Genomic DNA, 15,468 nt, shown 5'->3' with positions numbered 1-15,468 from the left:
CAGGGATCAGCACATCCATCCTCAACCTGATCTCTCATATGGTGTCCAGACCACTCAGATAGTGCAGAGAGTCGGCACCAAACAGATAACATGGAGATATCTGAAGTGAAGTGAAGTTTTGTTTAATTTGTTGTATCCAGAGGACCTCACTCAGTTTGTTAGACCAGTGGCAACAAAATAATTCTGTAACTGCCCCAGTGCCAAAACACTTTTACTTAGTTTTTACTTGTTTATTAATCTTACATATGGTTATAATGTTAACATAGTTAATGTTAATTTATTTTATATTTATGTTGTTTAAATTATATTACTACTATTTATCTTTTAGCTTATTATTACAAACCTGTGGATTTATTAAGTAAATTCTCTTAACTATTGCATTATGAATTTTGTTAATTATTGGTTGTGTTGTTGTAAACACAAACTATTAAAAATGCTTTACTTAATGATACATAAATGTATTTTATATGGTTAATTCACTTTCTTAGTGATATAGTATATTAACTATTACATTTGTATAACCATTAAACATTCTTCTGGTAATAAAACAAAAAATAAATATAAAAACTAAACAAAAAACAAATATTACATTTGTATTTTGGGAACCCCCAAAAGGGTTCTATATAGAAAACCAATAATCCTCTCAGCTGACCGAGCTATCCTGTGTAGTATTCTGATGTCCGATTTTGTAGGTTAACCAAAAGCAGACAGTTATTGAAGTGCAGAGGACAGACTCAATGACTGCTGGGTAGAACTGTATCAGCAGCGCCTGTGGCTGGTTGAATTGCCTCAACTGGCGAAGAAAGTACAACCTCTGATGGGCTTTTTTCACAATGGAGTCGATGTGTATCTCCCACTTCAGGTGAAGTGAGATGGTAGTGCCCAGGAACCTGAATGACTCCACTGCTAACAAAGTGCTGTTTAGAATGGTGAGGGGGGTCAGTGTTGGGGTGTTCATCTCCACCGTTTTGAGCATGTTCAGCTCAAGGTTGTTATGACTGCACCAGACAGCCAGCCGTTCAGCCTCCCTTCTGTATGCAGACTCATCATCTCGGATGAGGCCGATGACAGTGGTGTTATCTGCAAACTTCAGAAGCTTGACAGAGGGGTCCTTGGCGGTGCAGTGATTGGTGTAGAGGGAGAAGAGTAGTGGGGAGAGAACACATCCCTGGGGGGCACCAGTGGTGATTGAACAAGTGCTGGAAGTGAATTTCCCATGTCTCACAAGCTGCTGCCTGTCTGTCAGAAAGCTGGTAATCCACTGGGAGATAGACATGGGAACAGGGATTTAGTGTAATTTTTTTGGAGAATAGCTGGGATGATGGTGTTGAAAGCCAAACTGAAGTCCACAAAAAAGATCCTTGCATATGTCCCTGGTCTGTCCAGATGTTGCAGGATATTATGCAATCAAATGTTGACTGCATCATCCACAGACCTGTTTGGTCGATAAGCAGATTGAAGGGGATCTAGAAAGGGTCCTGTGATATTCTTCAGGTGGGCCAACACCAGTCTCTCAAATTTGATTTCATGTCTAGGGACGTCAGGGCGACAGGTCTGTAGTCTTTAAATCCTGTGATTTTAGTTTTTTTTGGGATAATGATTGAGCGTTTGAAGCAGCATGGGACTTCACACTGCTCCAGTGATCTATTGAAGATCTGTGTGAAGATGGGGGCCAGCTGGTTAGCACAGGATCGAAGACATGCTGGTGAGATGCCATCTGGGCCTGAAGCCATCCTCGTCTTTTGTTTCCGAAAAACGCGGCACACATCATCTTCATAGATCTTAAGTGCAGGTTGAGTAGCAGGAGGACACATTCAGGTCATCAGCCAGTTGTTGGTCCACCACTCTGTTGGGAGTAGAGTCCTGTAATTTGTGAGTTGTTTCAGACCTCTCCACACTGATGCAGGGTTGTTAGCTGAAAACTTGTTTTCCAACTTCTCAGAGTAACTTCTTTTAGCCACTCTGATTTCCTTATTCAGTGTGTTCCTGGCCTGATTGTACAATACTTTATCCCTACCCCTTTAATCATCCTCTTTGGCCTGATGAATCTGTCTGAGTTTTCCTGTAAACCATGGTTTATCATTATTGAATGATAAATAAGTCCTAGTAGGAATGCACATATCCTCACAGAAATTGTTATATGATGTAAGAGTATCTGTGAGCTCGTCCAGGTCTGTGGCTCAAAAAGACTCCAATCCGTGCAATCGAAGCAGGCTTGTAGTTCCCGCTCTGCTTCATTTGTCCATCTCTGTACAGTCCTTTCTACTGGCTTGGTTGATTTTAATTTCTGCCAGTAGGTTGGAAGAAGATGAACCAGACAGTGATCAAAGTCCTAAAGCTGCTCTAAGGACAGAGCGACATGCATCCTTTATTGTTGTGTAGCAATGATCCAGTATATTTCTGTCTCTGGTGTTGTGATGTACTGTTTGTATTTGGGCAGTTCACGTGTGAGATTTGCTTTGTTAAAATCCCCAAGAATAATAATAACTGAGTCTGGTTATTGTTGTTCTGTATCTATGATCTGATCAGCCAGCTGTTGCAGCGCTGTTCACATGCACGTTTGGTGCGATATACACACTCACCAGAATAAACATGGAAAACTCCTCGGCGAGTAGAACGGCTTACAGTTAATAAAAAGCGCTTCCAAATTAGGACAGCACATCCTCTTTAATGTTGTTACATCTGTACACCAACTTGTATTGATGTAAATGATGTCATTGATGTTCCACCGCCTCTCGTTTTCCCCGTTGCGATCCGCTCTGAACAGCTGAAAGCCCGGCAGATGTAACACGCTGTCCGGAATGGCTCCACTCAGTCAGATTTCTGTGAAGCACAAGGCAGCAGAGTTTGAAAAGTCCTTGTTTGTATGTGTGAGGAGATGTAGTTTGTCCGTTTTGTTAGGAAGAGAGCGGAGATTCGCTAGATGAATGGTCGGCAGTGCTGTTCGATAGCCACGCCGACGGAGCTTCACCAGTGCACCGGCTCGTCTCCCTCGCCTGCGTCTTGTAGCGCATTTAAACAACACAGCTGAGTCTCTGACTAAAATGTCCAGCAAAACGTCTGAAAATTCAAAAACTGGGAAAAGGTTGTCTGGTATATGCTGCTGAATGTTCAGCAGTTCGTCCCTGGTAAAACTGACTGGAAAAAGATTACTAAACACCGGACTAACAAACAAAAACCACAAAAAAACTGAAGAGCTCCAAACCAAGTCAGCCATTCGCAGCACCATCTTGAACACAAGCACACAAGCTCGTGATATGTATGGTTTTATAGGGTTAAGTATTAAAAATTTAAAGTTAGGCACTCATTATCACAAAATAATCCCCAACAGGGTGACATGAAGCAGAGGAATGCACATGGAATTAAATATTGATTAGAGTTTAAATGATCTTATAATGGGAATAAAATTGAGCGTGGGGTGCCCAGGATCACTGAACCTCTGCTTAGCATCAGAGTCCTGGTTATCGTGCCTATTACACAAATAAAATAAATATATGGACATTTGACCAGTCAGATTCACAATCATATTTAGATAGAAAAAACATAAACAGTCATGCACACAATACTTGTGCACATTGGATAAGCCGGTAAGAATGCCGGTAAGGATTTTTACATGCAATGCGAAATCTGGGGGTAGTGGGCAAAAATCTACGTGAGCAGAATGATTTATGCATAAACTGTTTCTGATAAAGGAAAGCTGTTTATACATTTACATGACCACAAACATTGTTGTCTTAAGTGTAATCAGTGTAAGATGTAAAAATGCTCATAGATTCCAGAAGATTTTGCTAAATAAAATCACTCTGCAACACTCTGCAACAGGCTAGAACAGGCAAGTATTTTCATACGTTTTCACGCCAGTTAATAAAACAGGCTGCATTGGAGTAAATGGAGGTAATTTGAAAATAAAGATAAAGGTTTACAGTAGCAGTTTCAGTCGATCTGTGATGGCTATTTTAAATGTCTATTCTCACAGTCCAGTAACAGTGTGGTGTGCTCTGAAGGTGTGTGGGTGTATTTTACTTTCAGCATGGCTTCATGTGTGTGAGCATGTGAGGAGGGATGCAGCTGCCATGGCAACGGGGGCTGTGTATGGAAGAGACAGCCAGTTGCAGGCAGAGCAGGAAGAGCCACCATTCTTCTCTCATTTCACTTTTCCAGATCTAGAAGCCGATCGTCTCTGTAGAACATCTGACCACACTTACATTCCTTCAAACGCTTCAAGGCACTCACAGTAATGAGTATGGCGACCATCACCTGCACACGTTTTACAGAGGAATACCAGCTGTTTGAGGAACTGGGAAAGTAAGTTGCAAAAGCAAAATTTTTATAACAAATGCAGAATATGTAAAGGTATGTGTTCTGTCAGTGAATAAGAATACTTTATTTACAAATGATCCTGAGGTGCACAATTCTCCTTGCAGATGAGAATTGTGCAAATTAAATTTTTTTGGATTCCAAGGCAAACATTTGTACATGTACATCAAGAAATGTTATGTGTTGATGGTTAAACAGCTTGCCCCTTGAAGAATTGGGACAAACAGAGAAATTATACATGAAAGACTCTAAGGGAAATGCAAATACACTTTAAGTTTCATTTAAAACCATATGCAAGGTAAATCCGCTTGTATCGAGATTCACTGGTATATTTTGTTCAAAATGTTTTCGAATATTATGAAATAAATGGGATGAGAGTGTGCAGAATAGATCAGTGAGTGTATGCTAACTTGATGAAAATGCACACAGCACAACTTATATTACATAACATAACAATTACACATTGGGTGGAGGAGATCCACTGAGGAGAGGACTTTAAAGTTCTGCTGCAATGTCTGAAGAGTTATTCTAACTTGAGAAAATACAAATACATGCCTAGCACACGGAAAGGACTGAAGTTGAGCTTACAGTGGTAAAGGTGGTGTTAGGGGGCAACGTTGGGTCAAAATCTACTTCTCATTGTGATGGAATGAAATAAGATGGCAGAACAAGCAGCTTTTTACTCATTCATCTGAAAATTGTTTACATCAAAAGATAAAAAACAGTACAATAAATTAATATGATTACACACTGTAAATAGTGGTAACCCACAATTATTACCCTAAGTAGCAATTTCTACATGACCTTACCTTTAAAATGTATTTTGTTGGTATAACCTAATGTATTTAGGATCATTCAGACATTTTTGTTCTTGAAGAAAACCGTTTAGATGTTACCATACAAAGCACATTTTTTAGGTGAATATTTTTTCAGTGCACTTCATAAGCATCATACATCACATCATATACGTTTGTGAATAGAATTCAGTTGAGGGTTATACACCTATTTTTCCTTATTTGCAAATGTAAAATGTAGATAAAACATATGTGGATGTATATGGTGTGTTATGGCAGCCAATGGTTTAGGCAGAAGTTTACAAATAAAATTCAGCTCGCTTCCCTCTTGTCATCCACCCACTCTGTACTAAAGTATTCATTCCTGAGCAAGTGCATTGTATACTTGTTTTCTTGATTTGAGTGGATGTAACTCCTCTACAGGGATGGGCCTCCAACTCCATCTGGCCTTGTGCCCACTGTTGTACTCCTACACACACACACACACACACACACACACACAGAAATGAACACACTTCTTTTTCTGTCTGTGGGCAGTCCGCTTATATAATTGCATTTGTGGGTGGCAATTCAATACAGACATTGAAAAACTGCATAATCCAACATATTACTGCCAGGTAATCTTGCTTCTGTTTCTTAGAGTTTATCTTTGGAATTCCATACTGCACTGAATGTTCAACATATAGACACATATCTTTTATCTTCTGATTTGTAGGGGTGCATTTTCCGTGGTGCGGAGATGTGTGAAAGTTCTCTCAGGGCAAGAGTATGCTGCCAAGATCATCAATACAAAGAAGCTGTCTACTAGGGGTAGGTGGACATCTGAGTTCAAACTCAGTAATAGTTTTCAATCAGTTTATGGTCCTTAAATATGAACAGCATCATCAATGGACTCAATCTATGGTGAACATACTCTATAGTTAATTGATTGCCAATCTCTAGCCAATCTCGAGCTTTGATTACAACACTACTTTTTGCTTTTATTCTCATTAGATTTATCTGAAATAACACCATTATGTATAGATTAGTGTCTTGTGTGAGACTGATTTGATCGAAAGGAAATCTTTTGAAAGTAATTAAGAAATAGTTCGTATTTTTTTGTAATGTCTAGTTCTTTTGAACCTTGCTGAACACTATAAAGGTAACATAAAGTCCAATAAGTAATTACATTTTACTGTCAATGCAGTCAGCATACATTGTTTTGTTAACATTTTACATTAAAATGTCTTTGTTAAGGGTTAATAGAGGAGTTCATTATGACTAATAATAATTTACAAATGCATTGCAAATCCTTGAGATTCGGTTATAGCAACATGAATAAAAAGGGTGACTTTCATGCAATACCTGTCAAATAGTGAGCCATTTTACCTCTCATGTTAATAACACATTATTCAACATTAGTAACCTAAAATGTACCTTAATGTGAAGTGGACATGTACATAAGGTTCTGTATGGTTAATGGTTCAGCTATTTATGCTAATTCAGAGGGCTTTAGGGTGCTAGGTCTAGGTAAATTGGGACAGCACTCGCAGTAGCACATTCTTTTGACATCAACGTGACAAGGAAAGTGACAACACAAGTGAGTCAAAACATTACAGTAATAAATATAAACAGAAAACAGACTGTAGCAAAATTACATAATCCCTCCTTTTAATCTCAGAATAATCATATTTTTTGACAGATATCATGAATTATGGAATATTATGTTTTTGATTAATATGAATAAGCATGAATCAATGCATTAATTAAGCATCAATTACATGCAAGTTAAATGGCTCACTATTTGGCAGATATTTCATAAAAGTGATCAATGATATATATAAAGTATTTGTAAAAGAAGTAGTAGTCTTTAATGAACCCATGTATAAACCCTTAACAAAGGGAAAATTAATATAAAGTGTTACAATGCCGTTTAAAAAAAAAAAAAGATTTACTGGGTAACAATCAAACATTCACTTTAACATGTTACCCTACTAAAGTAACAAAAAAGTGCATGTACTGTGTTTGTGACAATAATCTAAAAATGTCATTAAATATGTAACCTAATGATGCTGACAAAAACAGTACTAATACTTATGGGGGATTCAGATCGAATGCTGAGGCAAATTCAATATTAAACTTTACTGATAACATTGTCAGATAGAACTTTATTGCTTTTAGTTACACAACAGACATGCTAGTTTATGCTTGTAGGAATTGTCAGGGATAAGGGTGCATTTACCTTTTTTTGTTATTTGACATTCTGGATGTAGAAGTTGTTGAGTTGCATTTCTCATTGTGATTGAAAAAGAACTGAACCGGTGAATACATGTGAAGAAACAAGTCCTCTATGACCTGAATATACTTTATGGCCTGAAGTATCTGCTTTTATAAATAATAAAACAGTGTTGTAGGTGTCATGGGCATAGCTGAAAAAATTTAAGCCATACGACTGGAGATGAAGGAGTCCTGCTGTAATGTTACATAATAACTACACTGCTGCAGTGCATGTAAAGTTTTACAAATGAGGTTTCACTTTAGTTTTTTCTTGAAAGCTTATATTGTGAAAGCTGAAAGTCAAGTATTGCAGTGGGAGGCAGTGATATACCCTGAAGGCAGCCATATCACACCTCCTACACCATGTTGCCAAGCACACTTCATATGATAGGCTTCAAATAGTAGCTACTGTACTTGCATTGTTGTTTTAATAGGTTTTCATACAATGCAGTGTGCATGTGATCCGTCTTTGTTGCTAACAATCTCCCTCACAGACAGCCAATCCAAACCCCTTACATTATTAGTAATAATGGTTCTAGCAGTATTCAACTGTGTTCTATTCTTTTCTAATCTTTTATGTTCTGATCTAGTCTGTTTTATTCTTTTCTACTCTGCTTTACTCTATTTTAGTCCATGTTATTCTATTCTAATATCTGTGTGTTTGTGAAGATTACAACAGAGGCTGTAACATTTGGTGAAAAAAAAATAAAATAAATCTAGTGTGAGAATTTCCCAAAGAGTGACACAATAACTAATTCTTCATCCAGACCAACAGTATTCTAGGTTTATTCATTTCATATGTAATAATCATGATTAGTCATAAAAGCAATGAAGATTTGACCAAGACTGAGCATATATAATGAGACAAATATGATATAACACACAGAATGTCACTTAAGAACTGGCAGTTTCTGATCACTGAATCAGGCTTTCGTGATGATTTCTGTCTGTATTTTACCATTGTTGCTTCAGTGGTCAGTGAAGGAAGGTAAACTAATCCTCTGAGGTCCACTGTCAAACATGTAGGTGATGGGGTGACCATAATCTAAGATGTAGAGCATTGGTACCAGGACTGGCTTGGGTTGCCGTGAAATCTCTGCTCAGTTTAATATTTTAATAGCCACCTGTTAAAAGTACTGGAAGTACACAGTACTGACTCCGTACCAACGCCCTATTTGAATACAGCTGGCTGCTTTTAAATGCTCATATGCATATGTCACTGCATATTATATAGACATAATTCACAGCAGCGCCATCTTTGATTTTTGATGGGAATGACAATGAGGGATTAGATGTACAGTCTCTTCAATGGATTGTACAGTTGTTTAGTGTTTTTGGATCGTTCAGCTGACAAAATATTGAAAAATTAACGATCCAAGAAATTTCAGTAGAGAAAAATCTCCAGACAACATGAGTTGTGGAAAATTAAATGTGATCTAGGAGCCTTTTGATAGCTTTTTAGAGTGCATGCCATTGAAGAGTTTATCCCTCACAGCCTTGTTTTAATTTCTTTCAAAAATCAAAGATGGCATTACTTTTTTCAAAAGTGTGTTCAAATGTTTAGAAGCAGATCTCCTAGAAATGATAAACTCCTCACTTCTCTCTGGGAGTTTTCCAAACTCCCTGAAAACTGCAGTTGTCAAGCCCCTCTTGAAAAAGAGCAATCTGGATAAGACCATATTAAGCAACTATAGACCGATCTCAAATCTTCCTTTCATAGGCAAGATCATTGAAAAAGTTGTCTTCAATCAGCTGAACAAATTCTTGAACTTGAATGGATACTTTGACAATTTTCAATCTGGTTTCTGATCGCATCACAGCACAGAGACAGTGCTCATAAAGATAATAAACGATATTCGCTTAAATACTGATTCAGGCAAATTATCAGTACTGGTACTACTTGACCTCAGTGCTGCATTTGACACTGTCGATCACAACATACTTCTTGACAGGCCGGAAAACTGGGTGGGGCTTTCTGGGATGGTCCTAAAATGGTTCAGGTCATACTTAGAAGGGAGAGGTTATTATGTGAGTACAGGAAACCATAAGTCTGAGTGGACGTCCATGACATGTGGAGTCCCTCAAGGCTCAATTCTTGCGCCACTCCTGTTCAACCTGTATATGCTCCCAATGAGCCAAATAATGAGAAAGAACCAAATTGCTTACCACAGCTATGCAGACGACACACAGATCTACTTAGCCCTATCACCTAACGGTTACAGCCCCATTGACACCCTGTGCCAATGCATTGATGAAGTAAACAGTTGGATGTGCCAAAACTTTCTTCAGTTAAACAAAGACAAAACTGAAGTCATTGCGTTTGGAAACAAAGATGAAGTTCTCAAGGTGAATGCATACCTTGACGCTAGGGGTCAAACAACTAAAAATCAAGTCAGGAATCTTGGTGTGTCTCTAGAGTCAGACCTTAGTTTCAGTAGTCATGTCAAAGCAATAACTAAATCAGCATACTATCATCTGAAAAATATTGCAAGAATTAGATGCTTTGTTTCCAGTCAAGACCTAGAGAAACTTGTGCATGCTTTCATCACCAGCAGGGTGGATTATTGTAATGGACTCCTCACTGGCCTTCCCAAAAAGACCATAAGACAGTTGCAGCTCATACAGAACACTGCTGCCAGGATTCTGAGCAGAACCAGAAAATATGAACATATCACACCAGTCCTCAGGTCTTTACACTGGCTCCCAGTTACATTTAGGATTGATTTTAAAGTATTATTACTAGTATATAAATCACTCAATGGGCTAGGACCTCAATATATTGCAGATATGCTCACTGATTATAAACCCAACAGATCACTCAGATCATTAGGATCACATCAGCTAGAAATACCAAGGGTTCACTCTAAGCAAGGAGAGTCTGCTTTTAGCTATTATGCCAGCCGCAGCTGGAACCAGCTTCCAGAAGAGATCAGATGTGCTCCTACAGTAGTCACATTCAAATCCAGACTCAAAACACATCTGTTTAGCTGTGCATTTACTGAATGAGCACTGTGCCACTGTGTGTCCGACTGTTTGTACTGTATTTAATTTTATTTTATATTCTAAACTGTTTCAATTATTCTTATTTTTTTTTATTCTTATTTTAATCTCTTCTATGTAAAGCATTTTGAATTACCATTGTGTATGAAATGTGCTATATAAATAAACTTGACTTGCCTTGCCTATAGAGTGTGCCTCGTGGTGAATGCAGCTGCATGCATGAGCATTTAAAAAATAAATCCTAAAAAAATTAAATCGCCCTTCTTGACACAATATGAATGTAAACAGATCGAATGTATTAGGAGAGTGTAAACAGACAGGACAAACTCTGCTCCATGTTGACACAATGTTAATTTAAACAAAGCTGTTAATTAATTTTGTGATGCAGACAGGACGAAAATCTTCACAAAATATCAGATCTTTGTAACAGATAAATGCATCCTATAGACCTGCTGCTGTCTGTTACGTTTAATATTAATCAAACAAAAAAATTGACAAGAAAAAGAGTAAAGGACTCACCGTCTTTGTCTGGAAAACTTTAAGAAGCTTTAAGCCTAATACATTTCAATGACAGGTCTGCTTTTCAGTCAAACTCTGACTATTTCGAATCTGTATTACTGTAAATCTATTAATAACACAGTAAAGACTAAGTCAGTAATTTAATTTAATAGATATATAAATAATGCAATAAAAAATTAACCCAATTAATCACCATTGAAGCAATTCATGCTTGAAGTTACACTTTCATGTTTTGCAAGTACCAGTCAACAGAGGGCATTCAGCGCAAAGCACAGCTGCACAGGCAAAAAAAAACAACACACTTACTAAGCGGAAGACAGCTCAAGATGAGGATACATTCTTGCATTCAAATATAGCTGGACAGAACAAATAGAGAAAAATAACTTTGGGAGAAACCAGACTCACTGTGGGGGCCAGTTCCCCTCTGGCTAAACACCATGAATATAATGCCAATATTATTTATTTATGTGCAGTGCAGGTCATGGATTAAGATTAGTAAACTAAGTGTTAAGGACCAGTGTTTAAAAAAAATTGTTTTATGGACTGTAAGATTGCATTTACATTTACATTTACTCATTTGGCAGACACTTTTATCCAAAGCGACTAACAAAAGAGGAATAGATTACAAGCGAATCATATTAAGGTAGAGAGTGGTATGAAAAGTGCCGTATTACAAAGTTTCACTAGCATCAGAATAGTAGTATTCAAGACAGATTAAAGTGCAACAAGAATTGTTTCTTTGTTTTTAGTTACTGGTTAAGTGCTCATGGAATGGAGCACTTAACCAGCTTCACGGATGGAGTTGGGAAGGTAATTCCACCAATGTGGTACGATGAAGCAAAATTTTGGGAAAGAGTTTTGGTGCCTCTTTGTGATGGTACAACAAGGTGACGTTCCTTAGCTGACCGCAGGCTTCTGGTGGGAACGTAGCTCTGCAAAAATGATTTTAGGTATGCTGGAGCAAACCCAGTGACTCTTCTGTATGCCAGCATCAGAGCCTTGAATTTGATACGTGCATCAATCGGCAGCCCGTGAAAAGAGACAAGAAGTAGTGTAACATGCACTATCTTTGGTTCATTAAAGACCAGACGTGCTGCTGCATTCTGGATCACTTGCAGGGGTCTAAGTTGGCATGCAGGTAGGCCTGCAATGAGATCATTACAGTAGTCCAGTGTAGTTATGACTGAACAAGAAGTTGTGTGGCATGTTCATAGAGGAAGGGGTCTTAGCTTCCTGATAATGTAGAATGTAAATCTACATGTTTGTGCTGTCTTTGAGATATGGTCTGTGAACTTTAGTTTGTTATCGATGGTATCACTAGATTTCTGACCATTTTGGAAGGCATTACTCTAGATGAGTAGATACACCAGGTTCACGGTGATGTTGTGTTCAACAGCAGGGTTGGCTGGAAAGACAAGGAGTTTGGTCTTGGCTGGGTTAAGTTGCAGGTGGTGTTCCTTCATCCAGGCCGAGATGTCTAACAAACAGGCAAAGATTCCAGCAGTCACTGTGGTGTCATTGGGCTGGAAAGGCAAGTAGAGCTGTGTGTCATCAGCGTAGCAGTGGTAAGAGGAACCGTGTGCCTGAATTATGGGCTCCAGTGATATTGTGTATATAGAGTAGAGAAGTGGCCCCAGCACTGATCCCTGAGGTACCCCAGTAAGTAGCTAATGTGACTTGGACACCTTACCTCTCACCTCTTACCTCTTACAGGCTACCTTGAAGGACCTACCTGAGAGATAGGAATTAAACCAGTCAAGCAGAGTTCCTGTGATGCCCAGAGAAGAGAGGGTGGCGAGTAGGATCTGATGGTTGACTGTGTCAAAGGTTGCAGAAAGGTCCAGCAGAATCAGGACGAATGATGTGGTGTCTACTTTTGAAGCCTGAGTGATTGTCATTCAGCAGCTTGTTCTGTGAGAGATTTGAATGAAAACTGCCCTTTAAAGTGTTTTCGCCATGAATGAGAGATGAGAGACACTGATCTGTAGTGTTCTACTTGTGTGGAGTCATGTGCAGGTTTTTTCAGCAGCTAGGTTACTCAAGCCTGCTTAAATCTAGTGGGAAAGTACCTGTAAGTAGGTATGTGTTAATTATGTGTGTGAGTGCTGGTAGGATGGATGGAGAGATGGCCTGGAGAAGGTGGGGCCATTAGTCAGATTAATAACTGCAGAAGTTCACAAAGATGCATTTTCCTCTTTTAGTTGGCAGATGAAGGCATTTGTTGGCATTGTTTCCATTTCAAGAGTGTAGTCCATTAATAGATAAGGTGATGCAGGCAGAGATCAATGAGGTGCATCGCAGTTCAACCGGCAGGTCATTACGGTGAGGTTTGGTGGGGTTGGACCTAAGTTCAAGGTTCAGGCAGTAGCAATTGAAGTATCCAATGTCATACAGTTGGACATATCAGTTCATCCTCTGAAGTCCATCGTAAAAGACTGAAGTGATGTCTATCTAGCACCTGCTGTATTTAGTCATCATCAGACACATAGCAGTGGAGTCTGACACCAAGCAGGAACAGAGCTGGAACTGGCCGGCTCTGGTAATCTCAAGTCAAGTGGTTTTTATTGTCGTTTCAACCATATACAGTTAGTACAGTACACAGCAAAACGAGACAACGTTCCTCCAGGACCATGGTGCTACATAAAAACAACAAAGGACCAACATAGGACCACATGAGACTACACAACGAAATAAAATACCTACATAAACTACCTATATATACCTATATAAAGTGCACGTGCAAACATGTGCAAAAAGTACAGGACAGTACAACAAATTACTGACAATGAACAGGACAATAGACAGTGCAGCGCCGACCAGTACTCAGTAGTGCAAAAAGATGACAGTTTCTAAAAATGTAAACATAACATACTATGAGATAATGTTCTATGCACATAGCAGTTATTGAGGTAGCAGACAGTTATAAAGTGACAGTTATTAAAGTGCAACTCAGGACACGTGTGTGTCAAACCGGTCTCTGAGTATTGAGAAGTCTGATGGCTTGGGGGAAGAAGCTGTTACACAGTCTGGCCGTGAGGGCCCGAATGCTTCGGTACCTCTTGCCAGACGGGAGGAGGGTAAAGAGTTTGTGTGTAACTCTTATTATCTCGTTTGTGTGTAATATCTTGGGATATTATTCCCGATGTTGAGGCATGGAAACATATAATAGAATTATATTAGTGTAGATATAATTTAATTTTATGCAAAGTTATAGATAATGATAAATGTTTCTTGTTCCAGCAGACCTAACTAAAGCAGCCTATGTGAGTTGATGGATAAATTAGGTGTATGTCTGGCTAAATAGATTAGTTTTTAGTGTAGACTTAAACTGAGTGTGTCTGCATCCCAAACAGTGTTAGGGAGACTTTTGAGACTTTGAATTTTGATATTCTAGGAACTATTAACAAACCAGAATTTAGATCGTAATGAATATGACGGAATATAGCATGTCAGAATGTCACTTAAGTACTGCGGAGCTAGACGATTGAAAGCTTTGTATGTAGTTAACAGAATTTGTAATTTAATAAGAAATTTAACATGTAGCCAATGTAACGACGATAAAATGGGGCTAATATGATCATATTTCTTGGTTCTTGTCAGCACTCTGGCAGCTGCATTTTGAACCAATTGAAGTTTATATATTGAAATTGCTAAACATCCTCCCAGTAATGAATTACAATAATCTAGTCTTGAGGTCATGAATGCATGAATTCATTTTTCGGTGTCAGCAACTGAGATCATGTGTCGTAACTTAGCAATATTTCTGAGGTGGAAGAATTGTGTTCTACAAACATTGGAAATTAGATTTTCAAAGGACAGATTTGTCAGATTTAACACCAAGTTCTTCGCTATAGAAGATGACGTAACAGTACATTCATCAATAGTCAAATTATATTTTAGCTGCTTATTTATAGAGGCTTTTGGTCCAATAATTATTACCTCTGTTTAGACTAAACACTCATTTATTTAGCCAGGCATACACCTAATTTATCCTTTAACTCACAATTAGGCTGCTTTAGTTAGGTCTGCCTGATCCAGAAACCAGAAACTTTGATCATAATCTATAACTCTGCAATAAATTGAATGGCATCTATGCTAATATTATTCTATTTATTTCTCAACCTCGTGATTTTTATCCTCAATTCACCAGAATCGGCTTTGTGTTGGACTCCAATGCTACATGTCTCTAAGTGATGAGGACTAATAGCAGCCGGTGCCAGCCAAACATCACTTCAGTCTATTACGATGCACTTCAGAGGATGAACTGATACAACCTCCAACCATGAGACATAGGATACTTCATATGCCATTGCCTGAACCTTGGATTTAGGATAGACTTCACCAAAATTGCGATGCACCTAACTGATCTCTGCCTGCATCACCTCGGTCAAATGATAGACTACACACTTGAAATGGAATATATAGACTATCAATGAATTGCCAACAAAGCACTTCATCAGTCAACTAACAAGGCAATTGTACCTATGTGAACTTCTGCAGTTAATCCAGGAATAAAAGACATTAGTCATAAATATTACAGTTCATACAAAATCTTTGTTTCCCCTTCTGTCACTCATTTGAC

The 15,468-nt window shown here is 38.4% G+C and overlaps 1 protein-coding gene across 4 annotated transcripts in view; it reads left to right on the top strand.

Moving 5' to 3' along the window:
* Positions 1 to 4,129: 4,129 nt before the first annotated feature.
* The window catches only part of camk2a (calcium/calmodulin-dependent protein kinase II alpha), a 234,142-nt gene continuing 222,803 nt past the window's right edge, over positions 4,130 to 15,468 (top strand). For all 4 annotated transcript variants that reach the window (XM_052103734.1, XM_052103733.1, XM_052103732.1 and 1 more), the window contains exons 1-2: positions 4,130 to 4,305; positions 5,827 to 5,921. In XM_052103734.1, the coding sequence (XP_051959694.1) occupies positions 4,238 to 4,305; positions 5,827 to 5,921 (163 nt within the window). In that variant the 5' untranslated portion in view covers positions 4,130 to 4,237. The remainder of the gene's footprint in view (positions 4,306 to 5,826; positions 5,922 to 15,468) is intronic.

This window comes from Xyrauchen texanus, chromosome 34 (genome assembly GCF_025860055.1).
Source record: "Xyrauchen texanus isolate HMW12.3.18 chromosome 34, RBS_HiC_50CHRs, whole genome shotgun sequence".
Classification (NCBI taxonomy): Eukaryota; Metazoa; Chordata; class Actinopteri; order Cypriniformes; family Catostomidae; genus Xyrauchen; species Xyrauchen texanus.
This window is presented reverse-complemented; position numbering and strand designations above follow the sequence as displayed.